Raw genomic sequence first — 21870 nt, 5'->3', positions numbered from 1 at the left:
AAAACGAGGGGAATGTACACATGAAATGGTGGGAAAACTGAGAAAACTAGGGTACTAAAAATTCAAAGGCCATTCTCTGGGAATATATTCCAAATAGAAGAAGAAAAGTGGTTGTAGTTTTCTAGTTTTCCTCTGCTTGCAGCTTGTGATTGATTAGGATGAAGACTGAATTCTTATGGGGGGGGGAAATACTAAAGATGAGGTCCTGAAGCTACCAAAGCTTAGTCAAAGAAAGAATTTCTCACTAGTTAGAGTCTATTACCATAATAAGGTAAGGCAGATGCTGTGACTTCATCTCCCTCCATTTGAGCTGTCCATTTAGGATACTCATCAAAGTCTGGGGACAGGAGAGAACAGAGGGAGAAAACCCAAGTTCTAGTTCTGGCTCTGGGGTTAACTAGCTATGACAGCCTCAACCAATTCTTCCTCCAGTGGGGGGGGGGGGGCTCAGTTTTCTAACCTGTACTTTGAAGGGGCTGAACTAGATGCCCAAACATTTTAGAGTTTTGTGCCCTGCTCAGTAGACTTCCTGCCCCTTCTTGTTGCAGGAGTAGGTTCTACTCCGGGGGGCTCAGTGTCGTGTTCTAGGGAATGTACAGTATATTCTTTCTTGTCTTCCTTCAATTTTCCTGAAGAATTGTGACTAGAATTAGCCAAGGAGTGCATTAAGCAGAGCACACAAAGATGATCAGTATTTATTCCTGTAATAAAAAGCCTCATTTTGCAGTAACATGGCAATCTTATGGAAGTGCTCAGTGATGATCTAAGCCTGACTAAATTAGCATCCTTTGGTTATTATCTTTGGGAGGATGGTAAGAGCAATTCAGAGATTTGGTGGAGGGGAGGAGAAGAGAGAGCCTTGTCTGCCAAGTAAACCGTTTAACCAAATAAAACACATTTTATTTCAGAGAAGCCTCAAAAAAGAGATATTGGAAACTTCACATTGACTCTGAGGCCTTTGCAAACAGCTTGATGTCTCCTTTGCTTGATGCGGGACATATCTGTGCAAGTTTCAGGGCAGGGGCTTAGCCCTTGGCAAACTTAGAATCATAGGATAACAGAAATCTAGAGCTTGGAGGGACCCCAGCAACCATCTAATCTGATCCTCGTAACTTAGAAAGAAGAAAGTGAGGAGTAGACACTTGCTCAAAGTCACAAGCCAGTAAATGGCAAAGTGATGTCTAGTTCCCAGCCCAGGATTTTTTTACGTTTGACTCATTTGAGAATGTTTGGATCCAAGCCTTAAGTATCCCTTCTATATTTCTTTGTTTAAGTGTAGTTTAATATTTCCCTATTTGTATAATTTCAAATATTTCTATATTTAAGTATGTCTTCCACATTTTACATACTTCATAATCTTTGTACACAATTCCTGGAAGTTCTTATTCCCCCATGTATATGCCTAACCATATTTCATGTTCTCTAATACCACTGCCAAAGATTTTGAAGACCATATCCCAAGGTTCCCCTGACTCAGATCATTCTAGGAATGAGAGAACAGCATACCCACTGTATTGTGAGGTCCTCAAGAACAGGGACTATATCTGAGATTTTCCGGCCAAAGGCCCAATAGCCTCATAGACCACTCATAGCTCATTATCTAAAGTCCTTCAAATAGTAAGTCAAGAATCATGGCAGATGATTCACTCAACAGAGAATAGAGTCTTGTACAATATGTTGAAGGAACCAGATTTTGTAGACCAAGGGAGGATGGAAGGGTGCCCAAAAGACCTCCTCATCGAGCTGTGTTGGTAAGCAAAATGGGCTCTTAGCGCTCAGTTCGACCAAGTGCCCTTGAAGAGTTTGGCTTTTGTTTCCTTTGAGTAATTCAGTGTATTTCATTGCATCTTACTAGGTGTTAAGCCCCAGGCCCAAACCCCTATTAGGTGTAAAACCTATGTGGGTGTGGATTGGTAACTAAGGTGGGGCCAACTAAGGGGAGGTGCTAACTCCAGAGCCAATCATAGGAGCCTAAGTTCTGGTCATTCAGGTGACATTTGATAACGTCTGAAATGCTTTAAGAAGAGAAGACAGAGCCATTTGTGTGGGGCTGTCACTCGTGGTGGTGCTGATGCAGAGACTCCAGGCAGCTGTAGTTAAGAGCCCTCCAGCTTGAAACCCGGATGCTGAGACTTTGTTAAACTCTGGTAACTATGTATTGGAATTTGAATCAGACAAGGTCTGTCTGTTGATGTTTGTACTTTGTATTTTGCTCTGAAGTTCAGGATGCTGTTTTTTTCCCCTGAACTAAATGAATGATATTTGTATGCTGAATTAAAGTAAGCTTGTCAACCCCTTAACGTTGCTTTCCTTACTAAAGCAGATCAAAAGAACCTGTGCTTTTGCAGCATGCTGGTAGCATTCTTGTTGTTGGGCTTGTGTTGGTCTTTCACCCCCGCAACAGCTGCTAGCTGGATTGTGAAACAAGAGACTACCTTAAAATATCTCCTTCACTGATACTTATATCATTAGTGATTGATTTCTTTGGGTTAAGCAAACTATGCTTTTCTTTAAAAATAAAAAAAATAATAGAATTTAAATAATGAACTTTTGAAAAACACTTTATACATGTTTTAATATTTGATCCTCAAAACAACCCTTTGAGATAAGCAATTATTATCATACCCATTTTGCAGACAAGAAAACTGAAGTTGAAAGAGCTTAATTTGTGTACTGTCTAACTTTAGTTTAGCTTCAGTTGGAAGATACATCCATACATCCATTTATTCAGTAAACATTCTTTTTTCATTGATAATTTATTTTCAGTAAACATTCTTTGTACCTGATATGCAAGTCCTTGTGACAGGCAATATCAAAATGGATAAGAACTCACAGTCCTTGTCCTCACATAAGATGTAACAAAGACCTGTATGTAAAGTTAGTAGAATAAATAGAGTAAGGAGAAAAAAAATGTTCCTTCCTGTCAAGAAAACTTTGTCTCCAATATAACAAGCACACATATTTATTCTTATCCTTCTAGGAATAGCACATGTCTTACAGATTTAGTCATTTTTGACGCGATCATGTTAGCTCCTACTAGAATGAGGGTTCTTTAAGAAAGGGGACATGATGGGCCATGATCCTGGCCCAAAGAGTTAGCTTTCTATTGCAAAAATTATAGTAGCCTTGACACTATACTGTCTAATTTCATGTAAGAGGGCATCACTCCAAAGATGAAATTAATTGTCAATTCTGCTGTGGTGCTTGGGATTCAAAAGGTCTGATTTGTTACTACAACAGAAAGCTCAGAAGTTGGTTATCCAAGGGTCCAGTAGTTTTGCTGAATACATGGCCTGGATATATTAGAAAAATATTAGGAAGATCAAGAATAGCTCAAGTAAGGATAATCTTCCTAAAGCATACACCTCAACATGTCATTCTCTTGCTTAGAACCTTTCAGTGCCCCTCTTTTACCATTAGGATAAAATACAAGCTTCTCTATTTGGCCTTCAAAGCCTTTCATCATTTGGCTTTTGCTTACCTTCTCAGACTTACTTTACATTACTCCTTTTCTCTCTCTTTATATTCCATCCAGAGTAGTCTACCCCTAACACTTTCCATTCTATCTTATGTTTCTGTTTTCATGCAGACTGTCTGAAATGCTTTGAATACAGCCATCTCTTACCTCTTCACATTTCTAGCCTTCTTCAAGACTCAGTTACTATGTGGACACCTCCAATAAGAAGACTTTCTGAATCCTCTTATTTTTATACTTTCTTTTCCCAATCAGTTATCTCAAGCAGATATGTAGGTATGTACCAATTTACATATTAAAACCTTCCAACTGAGCTCTAAGCTTCGTGGTGGTAGGGAATTTTGCTTTTGTATACCAACACCAAACATACTGCCTTGTGCATTGTCGCTGCTCACTCATTTTCAGTCATTACTGACTTTTCATGACCCAATTTGAGGTTTTCTTTGCAAAGATACTAGAATGGTTTGCCATTTCCTTCTTTGGTTCATTTTACAGATGAGGAAACTGAGGCAAAAGGGTTAAGTGATGTGCCCAGGCACACTGCTAATAAGTGTTGGAAGCTGGATTTGAGCTCAGGTCTCACTCGTGGTAGATGCCTAATAAAATCTTGTCAGATTAGATTAGATTAGATAGGGTTATATCGTTCTCTGTCCTCTGGGCATCTTTTTCACTTAGGCCCTAATCTAAGCACGTATGTACATGTAAAATGTGTGAGTTGCCCATGCAGGTTATATGGATGTCCATATGGGTCTCTCTAAATCTGGCTAAGGGGAAGGCATGAATAGATATTTCATGAAACTTCGATCCCTGCTGGGAGCTAAGCAGGAGATTGGGACCATGAGGTTGGTCACTCCGCCTTCCTCAGAGAGGGGATGCTGGAATATAATTATATCCATTTGTCCCTCTAAATAGGGTTATACTAGGAGAAATGATTTTCAGGTTCAAGCTGCTATCCTGTCCATTATCTCTCTTCATGAAGAAGGAGTGCCCCAAGAAATATCTGAAAACTTGACATCCTTTCCACCAAATCCTATTTATACAAGGAAATAACAATTATTTAATAGTGAATAAATCCATTTATTAAGTCAAGAGCACATAGAAATTAGAAATTATGCAGATTAGATATGACATATAATACAAAAAAATGAATATTTCTTCCACAGGGAGTGAGATATCTCTCTCGTTAACCTAGAAAGTCCCCAGTCTAACTGAGGACACATTCTCTAAAGTCATTAATGAGACAATAGGGCAATGAGGAATAAAATACAGGCAGCAATACTTCTACATATCACCTTCTTCCCAAAGCCTTTCTCTCCTCCAGGAGACTTTTTTTGAAGAAAGCTTGGAACTGTAGGTATCCACTCTCTAAGCTGAAAGTCAAAAGAAGAATCTCTCTTCTCCCAAGGTCTAGTCTACTTTGCCCCCATACAGATACTGATGGTCAATTAATCATTCTCATTACTAATGAAGACTATTATGCAAAAGCTCAGATTTGAAGTTTGGGAACTAGGCTTCTTCCTTTTAGAGGAGATAAAAGGTCTTGGTGCCCCACCCCAAGGAATCATGCCTCATTGCTGGCTTTTTAACTTTAATCTGTGCCCCCTCCCCAGTTCTAAATAAGCTAGCCATCTCTCCCATTCCCTATGTAAGAATTTGTACCATGGTTCTTCATACCCATTCATATGTGACTTTGGAAATACATTTATGTGTTCATTGGTCACATATGGATAAATGTATTTGTGTCTATTTCCTTTGCTTCTCACAGTGTTACCGTCATTTAACCTCAGCTTTTCAGCCATATTTTCCATGATATTTTATGCTTTGTTGGTTACGTTTTGTTAGTGGACTAAACCACAATAACGTACAGTAATGCCCTAAAGGCTTCCTTCAGTATTTCAAATGATCATTAATTTGTTCAGATTGGTTTTAGGAATTGGGAATATTTAGTTCAGAGAAGAGGAAATTTGGATGGTGTGGGGGAAAGATAATAACCACTTTCAGGTATTGAAAGAGTTATATGGAAGAGAGAACAGACTGATTTGGTTTAATTTAAGAAAACAAATATAGAAGCAATGGGTGGATGTTGAAGAGAAGCAGATTTTTGCCTCAATGTTAGGAAACATAACTGAGCAAAAATTAACACCTATTTAACAATGTAATTGGCTGCTTTTGAAGGTAATGGGTTCTCTTCTCATTAGGAATCTTCAAAGGGAGGTTGGATGTATACTATGTCAATAATAGTGTAGGGTGGATTATTGCTCAATTCAGTAGCATACTAGATGACTTCTGTAAAAGGCATTCAGAGATTCTTTGAACATGTGATTTAGATTGGGATAGTTTTGGCCATAACAACTCAAAAGACCATTTTATAAAGCATGCAAGAAGAGTGGGCAAGGATTTATAACTCTAATCAGTGAAGAAAGTGCCCACACCCATGGAATCTGTTGTACTCTTTCTCTCTGGCCATCAAAACAATTGCATATGCATTTAATCATTCTATCAGTGAGCCCACATTTCTAGAGCACGAAAGATTTCATGAAATGCTTTTCTGACAGAAAAGAAAGATTAGGGAGGGTTGGAAATATACTTAGGGGAGAAATCCCCAAGGTAAAGGTGCTTTAAACTACCCTAACTCTTCATATTCCCATCTCTTTGGTTCTCATTCTAGTTTAATTCTAGTCTTATGCTCTCCAATCTAACCAGTACAGATCATCAGATCACTCCTTATGGTCCCCAAAGGACAGCTCTGTTAACATCATACCCCTACACAAGAGATTTTGCTGACTACAAGTTATCTACCAGTAATGTCCATAGCTCTTTCCTTGGCATTCAAAGATCTCCATGATGTTGAATCCAGACTCATTCTAGAATGTTCTATTTTGGTTAGTATTTAGCAGATTCAGAAAAATGAGTAATAATGCAAATTCTTGCAAAGCCAGCAGCCCCATCTGTGCCACAAAATAGGAAAAGCACTATTTCATTCCTAAATTTTGCAGACAGAGCCATAATCATATCCTCCACTCTGAGTTTCCTTTCATTTCTTAATCCTGGCTTTCTTTATACTCTCAGGCAGCCAGTACCTGAGTAGTTTGGCTGACAAATAGCAAGAATCGAACTTACTACTGAGAACTCCCAGGTCTAAGAATAAAAGTTATCATCACTTAGGAAGATGACCAAGTTAGTCACAAGCATTGGAAGAAGACAATGACCATCTGGATAACAGCAGTAGACATTTTACTGGAACCGGGTATTACCTAGCTTCCTCCATTGGCACACTTTCAAAGAAGAGAGACCTCCTACATGGGTGGGAAGTTTAAATTTATCTTTTTATTCCTCTTGTAGTGGCTGCCAAGGAGAGAAAACTATTTTGTTATTGCACTGAGAGCTGGAGTAGTCGAAAAAAATTTCACGAGGAATGTCAATTATGACATTGGCCATGAGGGATGTTTAGTATTTTCACAGGGAGATATTAGGAGTCAGATAATTACAAAGGTAGGGAATTATATAAACCAGAACAAAGAAGTGGGAAGGATGTTTTCTGGGATTTGGAAACCCATTTGTCTGGACCAAAGGCTTAGTAAAGGGAAGAAAAGGAGAAAAATCTGAAAAAAAAGAGCTGGGGACAGATTTTGTATCTCTATAAGGCCACTATTTCAAGGGACTTTTGTTGTTGTTCAGTCATTTTCAGTAGTGTCCAACTCTTGGTAACCCCATTGGGGGATTTTCTTTGCAAAGATGATGCAGTGCTTAGCCATTTCTGTTTCTAGCTCATTTTACAGATGAAGCAACTGAGTCAAAGAGGGTTAAGTGACTTGTCCAGAGTCACACAGCTAGTAAGTGTCTGAGGCCATATTTGAACTTACACAGATGAATATTCCTGATTCCAAGCCCAGTGCTCTATCCACTGAGCCACCTTGCTGCCCTTTCAAGGCCTAAAGGTTGGTTAATAAAATCCTAGAATTAATTTTCAATGAAAGCAGCTATGTTCTCATAAATAGAAGCAAAAAATGTGAAGTGAGTCTGAACATATTTTATCTTGCCTTCCAACTCATTGAAGATCATGCTCACCCATCTCCATAATCTCTACTGGGGCTACACTTTCAAACTCAAATCATCCCTGGCCCTTTTCCCGAGAAATAGAGTCAGGCCATTCCTCTGTAATTATGCTATTGTGCTGGGATGTGCCAAACCATCTGGATGGGTCATAATTAACAGAGTTGGCAAAATGGAAGATTTGATGGGTTTGCAAACACCCCAGGTGTCCACTTACCCAAGCAAAGTCACACATGCATGCTATGGGAGTTGGGCATGGGGTGGTGATGGGCTCACAACTGCTATTGTGGCCCACCACACAGGTGTCTGATGAAGCTATCACCATTCAAGTCCTTGAGGACTGACATCTGGACCATCTGCTATCACTGTTGAATTACCAGAAAACCAGAATCATCCTTTGGGGTAGGGGGAACAAAATGACCTAAAATTAATGTATAACAGTGACGAAGAGCTAATAGAAAAGACACTGGAAAGTGTGGGTATAGAAAAGATGTTTTTTTGTTTTGTTTTTCTTTTCTTCTTAAGGGCAAGTTTGCCTAATGGAGGCCAACAGTAACCCTGTTTGCCAAGGGAGAACCAATGATGCTCTCAGCTGTGGATGCCATTTAATCATTATTAGGGTCAAAATAAAACTTAACTTTTTCCTTCAAGGAAAGCTTTCTGGCAAGCTCTGTATAAATAACTTCCTCACATGGTTAAAGCCTCTATCTGCTATCTAGTGGCACTGTTTGCATTTGCATATCCTTGCATTTGTAAGCTTGAGGCAAATGAATTGATTTTGAGAGGATGGGCGTTTCATTTTTGAAAGCTTAACCTCTTGTGCTGCAATTAATGAGCCTAGTAAATATGATTCATGCTAAATGGTGGGAGCTGCATGGCCCAGCAGTCAGAACTAGAGAGGGAGTGAAGGTATCCAGATAGAGGGAGACAATAGCTCTATTGCTCTCTATCATGGCCAGACAACATCTAGAACAGTATATTCAGTTTTCACTTAGGAACTGTGTCGATAAGCTGGCTATTTCCCATATGTTGGCAAATAGAGAGTAAAATGCTCAAACATCATTCCACACAACACTTTACTGAAGAAACTGGGTGTGTTTAAGCAGAAAAAAGAGAAGACTTCTAAAGGGACAGGACAGCTGTCTCAAAGAAGAAGGGTCACACACTTTGGCATTCTCCCCAAAGGACAGACCTTGAAGCAATGGATAGAAACTGCAGAGGGATTGATTTAAGCTAGAGGCGATTAGAGTGAAAATGATCTGGTAATCTATACTGGGTATATTGGAGAGGAAGAGACTAGAGGAAGGGAAACCTGTGGTGGAAAATAAGCAGAAGAGTTTGAAGATGGAAGGAATAGAGATAAAGAGCCAGGTTAATTTGAAACACTTAAAAAAATAAATCAATCTCTTATTTTAAAAGTGCAATAGACTGCCTAGGGAGGAAGGAGGTTGACTCCTTAACTGGAAGTGTTCAAATCTATATGACCACTGACAGTTACATGATGCAGGGGATAAAACACTGGACCTATAGTCAAAAAGACCTGATTTCAGATCCCACCTCAGGAGCTTAATAGGTGTGTTAACCTGAGTAAGTCACATAACCTCTCTGCCTTGATTTCCTCACCTGTAAAATGTGTGTGGGGGGGTGGTATTAAGAGCACCTGTCTCTCATGTTTGTTGTAAAGATAAAATTAGATAATATTTTCAAAATATTTGGCAAACCATAAGGGGTTATGTTAATAGATGCTATGATGGTGATGATTATCATGATGATGATATTATAAAGATAATTTATGCTATAAGTTAGGCTACATGGCTTCTGAGTTCTCTTAAGATTCTCATGTGTTATAAATCCACAAAGTCTGGAAACAGCTTAGGTCCCTTTATGAAGGATACTGACAAACTTGTATTTGTTTATAGTTGGACAGCAAGGATAGAGACAGACACACCAAGCCAAAGTAGATGCTACCTCACTCATTCACAAATGTTAAATCTTCTAGAAGAATGGAGGGCAAGGCTGTATTGCTTTTGTTTTCCCAAGCCTGGCCCATAACATGCTTTTAATAAATGCTTTATTGATGTCAGATGTCTGCTGAAGAGATTGGAGGTATTTATTTTGCAGAGGAAAATACTTTAAATTTATAATCACTGTATTTTTTTTATAATCACTGTATTAAAACATGAAGTTTCATCTTAGCAAAGAGGGGACTAATTTATTCTGCTGGAGGTTAGCAAAGAAAACTAGAAAGACAAAGGCAGATTTCATGATTGTCATCATCAGTGTTTAGCAAAGTACCTGGCACATGATGTAATAAGTGTTTATTGACTGAATGAGCATCAGCATAACCATGTAGCTAGTACTTACATTTCACTTTAAGGTTTGTAACACACTTTATATGTGATATCTCAAATTGATCTTTACAACAACCTTGTGAAGTAGGGGCTTTTATTATTTCTTCTTAACAAAGAAGCAAACAAACCTCATTTGGCAATTTGACAAGGTTTCCACATTTATTAGGTAATATGGTCCCAATTGCTGCCAACAGTACTCATATGGATGACTCCAAAGCATGATTCTTTTAAGGAAGTCTTAGAAGTGATTATTCCATTTGGTGGGAGGTTGGACTTCCTCTAAGACCTCTAAATACTCTTCCAATACTCATATTTAACACATCAATAATCTATTTGAAGGCAATGCAAAGCTACTTCAAGGACAGTAGTACTAGAAGGACAGCTAAGGAGAGAAGTTATGAAAGCCATTGGCTTGGGAATGGAGTTGAACACACATATAAGCTATCGCAGAAGTTACTTCCTGAGAATTTCCTTCCTATGCTTTTTTTCATGGTTAGAAGAAGGCAAGAATGAGAAGATAATTTTCAATCTTTGCTTAAATTCCAGAAGGAATTACTACTATGTACCTAACATTGTATTAGATATTGTGGGATAGTGAGTGAATACAGTGAAAGAAGACACAGTCACAGCATTTGAAGAGCTTGCAATGTTACAGCAATATTTGGATTCCTCCCAGTAACAGACTAAAAATCTGGTCAGGCAAAAATGAGACTTTTTTTTAATATACAAGACTTGTGGAAAGAAGGTTGAGGCAATGCTTACCCTTTAATTAAAATGGAGGCCCAAAGGTATAATTTAGAAATTTAAAAAATATAAATTAAGCTGGTGTTCTAGCAATTGATTGAAGATACCATTTATATATTCCCTCACTTGGAGATGCTAGTTAGCTGACTTCCTGCTTCTAGGAGAAATATGATGACATGGAAGGAAAGTATCTTGGAGATACTGTGGAACAGGTAGTCATCAAACCATATGGTGAAGAGAAGGCTTTTTGTTTGCCTGGAATTATTTTGAAAATCCTATGAGCTTTAGTGACTACCTCTTGTTTCTCATTGGTCTTCAAGGTTATTGGTTACTCCTCCATTCATGCTGCCCAGTGAAAGGTTTGGAGTGAAACAATATGATAAAAATGACAACTTTACCCAAATTGAATTATTCATCTAGTGCAATAACAATTCAATTACCAAAAAATATCTTATAGAGCTAGAAAAAAATCATAAAATTTATCCGGAAGAACAAAAGGTCAAGAATACCAAGGGAATTAGTGAAAAATTAATGTGAAGGAAGGTGGCTTGGAATAACAGATTTCAAATTATATTATAAAGCAGTAATCATCAAAACTATCTGGTATGACTAAGAAATAGAGTGGTGGATCAGTGGAATAGACTTGGCACACAGTATGCAGTAGTAAAGAACCATAGTGATCTAGAGTTTATAAACCCCCAAATCAAAACTTTTGAGATAAGAACTCACTATTTGACAAAAATCTACTGAGTAAACTAGAAAAGAGCATGGCAGAAAGTAGGAATAGGCCAACATCATACACTGTATACCAAGATAAGATCAAAATAGGTTCATGGTTTAGACATAAAGGACTATATCATAAGCAAATTAGGGCAAGGAATAGTTTACTTACCAGATCCATGGAAAAGGGAAGAATTTATAACTGAACAAGAAACACATAACTTTGCAAGATGTAAAATGGATAATTTTGATTGTACTAAAATAAAAAATGCACAAACAGAACCTATGCAAATAAGATTAAAAGGGAAGCAGAAAACTAGGAAACACTTTTTTTTAACAGCAGTGGTCTCTGATAAAGGCTTCACTTGTTAAATAAATAATTGAGTTAAATTTATAAGAATATAAGTCATTCCCCCAATTGATAAACGGTAAAACGTTACTAACAGGCACTTTTCAGAAGAAGAAATCAAAACTACCTGCAGTCATATAAAAATGCTCTAAATCACAATTGATTAGATAAATAGAAATTAAAACAACTCTGAGGTACCACTTCACACCTATAATATTGGCTAAGATGACAGAAAAGGAAAATGATAAATTTGCATGTGGTTTGGGAAAATTGGGATAATAATACACTGTTGGTGTAGTTGTAAACTGGTCCAACCATTCTGGACAGCAAACTATGCCCAAAAGGCAATCAAATTGTATACCTTGTGACCCAGCAAGACCACTGCTGGGTCTATATCCCAAAGAAATTAAAAATTACAAAAGGAAAAGGACCTATTTGTACAAAAATATTTATAGCAACTCTTTTTGTGGTGGAAAAGAATTAGAAATTTAGGGGATACCCATCAATTGGGGAATGGCTGAACATTGTGGTACATGATTGTGATGTAATACTGTTGTGCTATAAGAAATGACAAGCAGGATGATTTCAGAAAAACCTGGAAAGACTTAAATGAACCAATGCAAATTGAAGTGAGTAGAACCAGGAGGACATTGTGTACAGTAATAGCAATAATTTATGATGATCAACTGTAATTAAGTATTCTCAGCAATACAATGATCAAAGATAATTCCAAAGGAATTATGATGAAAAATTCTATCCACCCCAGAGAAAGAACTAATGGATTCTGAATGCAGACAGAAGCATCTTTTTCACTTTATTTAATTTTTTATTGTTTTTTCTTTTGGTCTCTTTCTTCATTGATATCATGACTAATACAGATATATATTTTACATGATCACACATATATGACCTATATCAAATCACTTACTGTCTTAGGGAGGAAGGTGGTGAATAAGGGAGAAAATTTGGATCTCAAAATAAAAAATGAATATTAATAATTGTCTCCACATGTAATTGGGAATTTTTTTTTAAATAAAGGCTAGAAGCCCACAATCTTGTTAGCATGAAAGGGCCAGTGAGTGCCTCAAAAGAATTTGTGTTTGTAGCTAGTGGAGCATTAATGCCCCAGGGAGTATGATGGTCTGCAACATTCCTGAGCCTAGGCCAGAATCAGATACAAATGCATTCAGCAAATATATAAAAAAATAAATAAAAATACAATTGAACATAGAGGAAATTAACATATGGTCTTCTTTTTTAATAACTGAGGATGACCTTTTTAATCATATATGCAAATTAGCATAGAATGTATAACAGGATCAGATCTTTAGGTGGGTAGATCATATAGTCATCCAGAATCCAGTAAAATGGTATAGTCACTGATGGTCAGTGTAATCACTGAAGCAAGATCCGTAAATAAAACTTAGTCCAACTTGATGAAGCTGATGTCTTTTGCATACTGCCGGAAGCACTGGAGGCACATGTTCAGGCCATACTTGGGGATCAGGCCACACTGGTTGGAACAGATGCAGCACAACTGAGACCCCTGGCTGAATTTGCAAGGGTGACTCCAGTAGAGCTGCTGGTGACCCATGGCACCACTAGCAAAGATCCGAGACAAAAGAAGCAACATATGGTCTTCTAAGTAAATATGCAGTGCATAGGGATCATTATGCCTGGTCCATTTGTGTTTTAATTTGACACCTTTGCTTTAGAATGCCAAAAGGCAGATTCAGTAGACTGGCTTTGAGAGAGAAAGCCTCAACACGCAAAAAACTAGAATTATATATCAAAATGCCTTTTCCCTAACACCATTTCCCTCTGTGTGTTGTTTCCCTCATTAAAATATAAGCTCTTTATATAAATTATTGGGGAAATATAAATTGTTTCTGGATAGGCCAAGCCAATATAATAAATATGATAATACTACCAAAATTAATTTACCAATCATTGTCATGCCAATCCAAATTGTCAAAAGATTACTCAATAGAGGTGGAAAAAGTAATAACAAAATTAATTTGGAGGATCAAAAACTCAATATTCTCAAGGGAAAGAATAAAAAATAATGCCAAAAAAAGGCCCCAAGAGGAAAAAAATTCTCAAAAAAAGTGACAAAGCAATAATCATCAAAATAACTTGATACTGGCTAAAAATAGAGAGGTAGTCAGATGGTACAGTAGATAGAATGCTGGGCCTAGTCAGGAAGACCTGAGTTCAAATATGGCCTCAGACTTTTACTAGCTGTGTCACCCTGGGCAAGTCATTCAAACCTGTTTATATCAGCTTCCTCACCTATAAAATGAGCTGAGAAGGAAATGACAAACCACTCTGGTATCTTTGCTAAGAAAATTCCAAATGGGGTCATGAAGAGTTGGACACAGCTGAAACAACTGAACAATAAACAACAATAAAATAGATAAGTTAATTGGTGGAACAGATTAGGTTCATAACATATTTAAGCAAATGAGTTTGATAGGTTTTTTTTTTAATAAACCCATAGACTGAACTTCTGAGTTAAGGGACTCCCTATTTGACAAAAACTTCTGGGAAAACTGGATGTTGCAGTCTGGCAGCAATTAGTATAGATAAACATTGTACACCATATACAAAGAAAAGCTTCAAAATGATACAAGATATAGATATACTAGATATAAAAGGTTACATCATAAACAAATTAGGGGAAAAAGAAGGAGATTCCTTGTCAGTTTTATGGATACAAAGAGAACTAATTACCAAACAAAGGAGAGAGATGATCACAGAAGATAAAGTAGACAATTTTGATAACATAAAATTGATTTTTTTTTCTCACAAACAAATCCAAAGTATCTAAGATTATAAAAGTAATAGCTTATGGGAGGGGAGAGAATTTTTGTAGCAAGTTTCTCTGATAAAGTTTCTTTCTAAGTTACCATGTTTCCCCATGTATAAGAGGTACCCTTTTTTGAAAAAACTGGGGTGTAAAACCTGGGTGTGTCTTATATGGTGGTCATAGATTTCTTTGCTTGCATATCCCACTTTTTCATGCTTGTCTTTGCGCTCATTGTTTCACACTCATTACTGGTATATTGGGTTACGTTTTGCCATGTTCTGCCTGGAAATGTCTCAGAAAAGATTTTCGTACAGTGCTGAATTCAAGTTAAAAGTGATCCAGTTTGCAAAAGTGAATGGAAATCGTGCTGCTGAACGCAAGTTTGGTCCTCCTCCAACTGAGAAAATAATCTGAGACTGGCTACAGGAAGAAGAAACCCTACTGAAAATGCCATGGCAGAAGAATGCCATGAGAGGCAAATCAGCAAAATGGCCTGATTTAGACAGGGAACTGAAGATATGGATTGAAGAGCAAAGGGCAATAGGAATTCCTGTGTCCACAAAGATGGTTCAGCATGAGGCAAGGATTGATGATGAAAAAAAGCTACTGATTTCAAAGGAGGACACAATTGGTGCTTCAGGTTCATGTAGCGGAATGGACTAAGCATGCGTAGATGCACCAAATTTGCCTGAAAAGTGCCTGAAAGCTATGAGCAGATGAATAAAACTTGAGTTCAATAACTTTATATAATACATTTTTTTTTCAAAATTTTGGGCCCCAAAATTAAGGTGTGTCTTAGATGTGGGAAATATAGTATATAGGGAACCAATAAAATTATATAAGTCATTTGACAATTGATAAAAGGTTAAAAAACTATGAACAAATAGTTCTCAAGGGAAGAAATCCAAGCTATTTACAACCATATAAAAATGCTCAAAATCACTGATAATTAGTGAAGTGTAAGTTAAAGTAACTTTGAGGTTCTATTTAACATTAATTAAATTTGTAAAGCTGACAAAAAAAGGAAAGGACAAATGTTGGAACAGCTAGAAGAAATCAAGTACACTTGTGCACTGTTGGTAGAGCTGTGACTTGGTAGTTATTCTGGAAAGTAATTTGGGATTACACACCAAATTTTACTAAACTTTCCATACTATTTGACCTAGCAATGCCATTACTAGGTCTATATCCTTATAAAACATCAAAGAGAAAAGTTTGCTGTGTGAACAAAAATATTTATAACCAGTCTTTTTGTAGTGGCAAAGAACCAGACTAATGGAATGCCTATCAAATGGCGAGAGGATGAACGAGTTATGGCATATTAATATATTTTGTTTTAAGAAATGAAGAGCCACTTTCAGAGAAATATGGGAAGACTTGTATGAACTGATGAACTGATACAGAGTGAAGTGAGTACAGTAATGTGAACAATTGTTACTCTAATGATAACATTGTAAAAACAAAATTTTAAAGACATTAGAAATTGAATCAATAAAATTATCAACAACGATTCCAGAAGATAGACAGATGATCATGAATTTACCCACCTTCTACAAGATTGGGGATGGGCTTCCATAAAGAGTGAAACAAAAATTTCTGGGTGTGGTCATTATGGAAATTTTTATGTTTCATTATGTATATTTGTCAAAAGTGTTTTGTTTTTCTTTTCAGTAAGGGATGGAGGTAGGAAGGTGAAAAAGATAAATGCTTTATAATTAAAAATAATTTAGAAAAAAGTTTTTGGAGGGCAAGGATTATCTTTGTATTTATATTTGTTTAGCAAAGATTTAGCATATTGCTTAGAATCTAGTAAGCATTTAATAAATGGAAGAGATCTGAGAGCTTAGATTGTTTGTTTTATTTCCCCTTCAATTTAAAAATCTCCATGTACTTCTGACAGATATCTCTCTGTTTATCAGTGGTGAAATATGTATCACTGAAAAGACAACTTGGCATAATGTCCAAAGACAGAATTAAGAGTAAATTCATATCATTTACTTCTATTGTCAGCCATATTTGTTGAGATAATTTGACGTATCCTTAGTTTATTGTAGCAAGGTTGACTTATCAGTAAGAGTATATACTTAATAGTCCAGCAAGGTAGACTATTCCCTTGAAACCAGTCTGTGCTTCCTTGCTTCCACACCATTGTTTAGGACCTTCCATATCATCATAATCATGATAACAATAATAACATATTTATTTGGTGTTTTGAAATCTGCAAAACACTTTACATACATATTTTGACAAACGCATGATGATCTCTTTCTCCCTTCTCTGGAAATACCTCCCAGTGACATCCTACCTATCATTTGTGAACAAATAAAAGGTCACTTCCTCTTTGAACTCATTCATAATTCCCCTCCCTGTAAATGAAGGGAAGAGTTTCTCTTCTAACATTGGCTGGATAATCGACGCCCAAGTAGAATGAACTATTTGAGGAAGGAATTGTAACTATCAGAGGGCAAGTGAGGCTTTGCACCAGGGTTCTGATGTTTGAGTTCCTGAAGGAATGCTTCTTTTCCAGGAGAACATGTTTCCTCTCTATACCTCCTCCATACTCCCTATACTTCCTCCATAGAAGTACACTCCTCACATCCCAGTCTTCTACTGATAGTGTAAATTTCTTTTTTTCCCGTGGTGCCAATTTGAAATAGATTTTTATTCTACAGGACAAGAATTACATTTCCACTTGTTTACAGCACTGAAAAAGTGCAATGTTGTTCACTTGTCTCCCTCTGAATACATTCAAGAATTTAGAATGCCCAGATTTACACAGTAGTTTAAACGTTAACTTTTTAACTGCTAATGCCTTGGTTACAAATTTGAGTCCTTTAATTTTTGGAAAGCCTTTCTTCTGGCTGATTTAGTTGACCTCTTCAATTGAGGATCCAGAAGAAGCACCTCCAGATGTGCCTGCTCCACCCCCTGGGAACACACTAGGTTTACCTCTTGGCATGTCCCCTGCACTCTGGTATAGCTTAGTAATCATGGGGTTTCAGACCTTCTACAATTCTTTCTGTCGATGCTCAAATTCTTCCTTCCCAGCAGTCTGGTTCTTATACAGTCAGTTAATTATTTCATAACATTTGTCTTCATCGCCAGTTTTGCCTTGTAGTTTTCCCTCCTCTATGGTACTCTTCATGTTGAAGGAATAAGATTTAAGAGAATTCTTCGAAGATACCTTGTCTCTCTGCTTCTCATGCTCATCCTTGTATTTCTCTACCTCCTCATGGTTAATGTCATTTTTGCTGAGATGACTTTTATCATTGGTGATGGTGATTTTGTTATCCTTGCCTGTGCTCTCATCCACAGGAGAAACATTAAGGATGTCATTTACACTAATGTCAAATGTTAATTAAATCCGAGGAACACCCCGGGGTGCTAGCAGATTCCTGTGACTTCTAACTTGCCAAGTAGGTTGTCATCCTTTGTTATTGTTCTCTCACCTTCGTAATTCAAAATAAAAGCACCAAGCTGGTTGTCTGAATAGGCGGTCAAGGTCTATGTCTGTTTTAGTGGGGATGGTGGTATTATATTTGATCAGAACTGTCATAACTCCATCAGGATTTTCAGTTCCAAGGGAAACAGGAGGGAACATCCAATAGCTGCAAGTCCTATATGTTCTTATATTTATCTCCAGCCAAAATGGCAGCCTAGAGAGTTGCACCATAGGCAACAGCCTCATCAGGATTGATATTCTTGCTGAACTCCTTATTATTGAAGAAGTCTCACAGAAGCTTCTGAATTTTGGGGATCCAAGTGGAACCATCCACCAGGATGATATCATGAATCTGTGATTAGTCTAGCTTGGCAGATTTTAAGGCCTTCCCTTTGGGATCTACGATGCCACTGAAGAAATAAGCATTCAGTTCTTCAAAATGAGCCTGGGTGATAGAGTTATAAAAGTTGATACCTTCATAGAGGCAGTTAACTTCAATATTGGCCTAAGCACTAGAAGAGAGGGTGCACTTTTTGTGTGCACAAGTGGTACAGAGAGGGCAGGCAGCCCTCTTATTTTCACTAATATTCTCCTTGTGCTTTCACTTGAACTCAGCATGAAATGGTTGCCCATGCAGTTTTCAAAGTTCTCCCCAACCAAGTGAATGTCCTCAGCTGTGAACTTGACCTCAAACATTCCATCTTCAATGGTATGAGTGGAGACTTCAAAAGTACCACCTCCAAGGTCAAAGATCAACACATTTCTCTCGGCACCAACCTGTTTGTCCAAGACATAAGCAATAGCAGCAGCAGTTGGCTCATTGATGATTTGTAGCACATTGAGGCCATTGGGAATTGTTGAAATAGGCTAGTACTGTGATGACAGCATTTGTGACAGGTAAACTTCAGCAATTTCTTTCATCTTGGTCAAGACCATAGAAGATACTTCTTTTGGATATAAACTTTTGGTCTCCCCTTTTCACTCCACTTGAACATTAGGCCTGCCTATGTCATTCACTACCTTGAAAAGCAATGTTTCATGTCTGACTGTATAACTGCCTCATCAAATCTGTGATCAATTAGACATTTGGCATAAAAAAACTGTGCTGGTGGGGTTCATTGCAACTTGATTCTTTGCAGTATCACCAGTTAAATGTTTTGTGTCAGTAAAGGCAACATATCTCATGGTTGTCTTGTTTCTTTGCTCATCAGCAATTATCCACACTTTCCCATGTTGGAATACTCCCACACAGGAATAAGTAGTGCCAAGATAAATGGCAACTGCAGATTCCTTTGACATGCTTGCTGGAGAGTCAGGAGTCATAGCTAACCACTGTGGAGGAAAGAAGGGCTACTACTGTGCTCAGTAGACAAATAATGCAACTTTCTTTGACCACCATCATCACCAGGGTATCTTCAATGTGGCACCTGCTTTTCCTACTCCAACGATTAGGGGTAGAGATTGCATTTTAATAGGTCACTCTTTCTCGGAATGCTTGGACCTGAAGTTGAACTGTCTTTGACATAAGCCACTACTCCCAACCTCTACCCTTTGTGCACAAATGAATTTGCTTCAGGTACGGTTATGGTTCTGTGAATGTCTTCCTAATCATGCTATCAATGCAGATTAAATAACTCAGATTGTAGTGCCAATACTCATGACTTATACTAAATAAGTTAAACTAAACATAATTTCAGAAGGTATTGTGTGAGACCTTTGGCAGCTTTTTTTTCTTTTTTTGGTTCTGTGCTTTTCAGATAGTAAGTACCTAATAAATATATGTTGACTGAATTTGAAATTGAATGTAATCATACCAATAACTAATCAAAATTTCTATCTAAGTTTGATCATGCCTAGTGTTCAGAATGACTATATTAGCATGGGAAATATTGTAATAATTAATAGGTTAATATTTCTAATCAACTAAAATTAATATCAAATCAATCAATCAGTAATTTATGATTGCAAATGTCTTACATAATGATAATATTATCATTCTACAAGCCCATTATGCAAGTCTTATGATCTCTGATATAAATATATTAATTAAATAATAATGTAGGAATTTATGCTAAAAGTTGAAGCATAATGGGAAGATCTGAGAAATTCTTGAGATTGACTCAGTCTAAGTTAATGTAGAACTGAGATCTTAAGCCATAGGTTATAAGAATTATCTGTGAAAACAACATATTTTTTGTTAATTTCTCCTAACCACTCTATCCCCTGAATCCTTATTGTTAGTGGTAATAATTGTGTCATTGCTTCTATGTAAAGTGAGCTACCTATTTGGAGCCCCAGGATGCTGTTTCTCTCAGTGAGTGAAGCATGAGTTACACTGAAAAAGAAAAAGATACATCATATCCTGAGGGAGCAGACTGAAAGTCCCAGGCTCATAAAAATTCAGCCCTTGGGAATTTAGTCATGAAATATATGATTCACAATTATGTGTCCATGTAGAGAGAGACTCAGTTGGGTGTTAGGATCTCCTGTTTTTATTCCAAACTTTTCCTCCTATTACAATGATATTGCACATTAAATACACATGCTTGGATTGACTATAGGCATTTATGAATTTTAACTAGTTCTGTAAAGTACAATTTATAGCAAAATAAATGAACTCATTTAGAAATAGGCACCAGTTTTAGGGTTTGTGATGGGCCACAATCAATCAGAGTGGTCTATACCTTCTGTCAGATGCTTTTGTCTTACACACATACACACACATACACACACACACACACGCACACAGACCATTGTTCAAATTGCCACACAAGGTCCAGCTCCATAAAGGCACTTTCAACTAAACTGTCTCTCCTACTCTGAAGAGCCAATGGAGAGATTCTAGGAATCAGAGAAGAATGGTATTCTCTATGAGCTCCATATCCTACCTTCTTCTTTTACTTGCTCTTTTTTTGTTCATGGCCCAACTGTGCCTTAAACAATGTAATACTTCCTTGTCTCAGGAGATGAGTGAAAACTCCAAAATCCAAATCTGAGGGGTCTATGATCTTCCTCTCCAATTTAGAGGAGGTATTAAAGTGATTTAATAAATGTTTCTTTAGGGGCAAATGCCACATAGAGTGACTTCTCCTGCTTCCAAATTAATTTTTTTTTGCATTTCATTTTATTTTAATTAATTAATTTACTTTAGTTTTCAACATTCATTTCCACAAGATTTTGAGTTCCAAATTTTCTTCCCACCCATCCCCTCCCCCCTCCCCAAGATGGTATGCATTCTGATTATACTTTTCCCAAGTCTGCCTTCTCTTCTATCATCGCACCCACCCTCTCTTATCCCTTTCTCCCCTACTTTAATGTAGGCAAAGATAGATTTATATGTTGTTTACCTGTATATACAAGTGTATGCCTGTATACCTTATTTCCCAGTTGCATGTAAAAACAATTTTTAACATTCATTTTTAAAACTTTGAGTTTCAAATTCTGTCCCTTCTTGCCTCCCCACCTACTGCTATTGAGAAGGCAAGCAATTTGATATAGGTTATATGTGTGAATGCAAAACACTTCCATATTAGTCATGTTGTAAAAGACTATTTCCTTACATCCTATCCTGCCTGCCATTTATACTATTCTCTCCTTTGACCCTGTCCCTTTTTAAAAGTGTTTGCTTCTGACTACCACCTCTCCCAATCTGCCCTCTCTTCTATCATCCCCTATTATCTCCTTCCCCCCTACTTTCCTGTAGGGTAAAATAGATTTCCATAGCCAATTGTTAATGTATGTTATTCTCTCCTTAAGCCAAATCTGATGAGAGTAAGGTTCATTCATTCATTCTCACCTCCTGCATCTTTTCTTTATGTGAGATAATTCACCCCATTCTAGCTCTCCCTTTATCCTCCCAGTACATTCTTCTCTCACCCCTTAATTTTATTTTTAGATAGCTTCCCTTCATATTCAACTCACCCTGTG

At 37.2% G+C, this 21870-nt stretch overlaps 1 protein-coding gene and 1 pseudogene across 1 annotated transcript; both read right to left on the bottom strand.

Moving 5' to 3' along the window:
- Window positions 1-13115: 13115 nt before the first annotated feature.
- On the bottom strand, window positions 13116-13286 carry LOC118830126 (40S ribosomal protein S29-like). The gene has a single exon (XM_036737016.1). It carries the CDS (start codon window positions 13284-13286, stop codon window positions 13116-13118), a length of 171 nt encoding a protein of 56 aa, XP_036592911.1.
- Window positions 13287-18369: 5083 nt separating this feature from the next.
- LOC118829597 lies at window positions 18370-19242 on the bottom strand (annotated as a pseudogene).
- Between the last annotated feature and the right edge of the window lie 2628 nt (window positions 19243-21870).

The sequence above is a fragment of the Trichosurus vulpecula genome, chromosome 8 (genome assembly GCF_011100635.1).
Source record: "Trichosurus vulpecula isolate mTriVul1 chromosome 8, mTriVul1.pri, whole genome shotgun sequence".
NCBI lineage: Eukaryota > Metazoa > Chordata > Mammalia > Diprotodontia > Phalangeridae > Trichosurus > Trichosurus vulpecula.
This window is presented reverse-complemented; position numbering and strand designations above follow the sequence as displayed.

Coding starts and splice junctions, on each gene's coding strand:
- LOC118830126 (XM_036737016.1), bottom strand. CDS start 13,286: ATGGGTCACCAGCAGCTCTACTGGAGTCACCCTTGCAAATTCAGCCAG.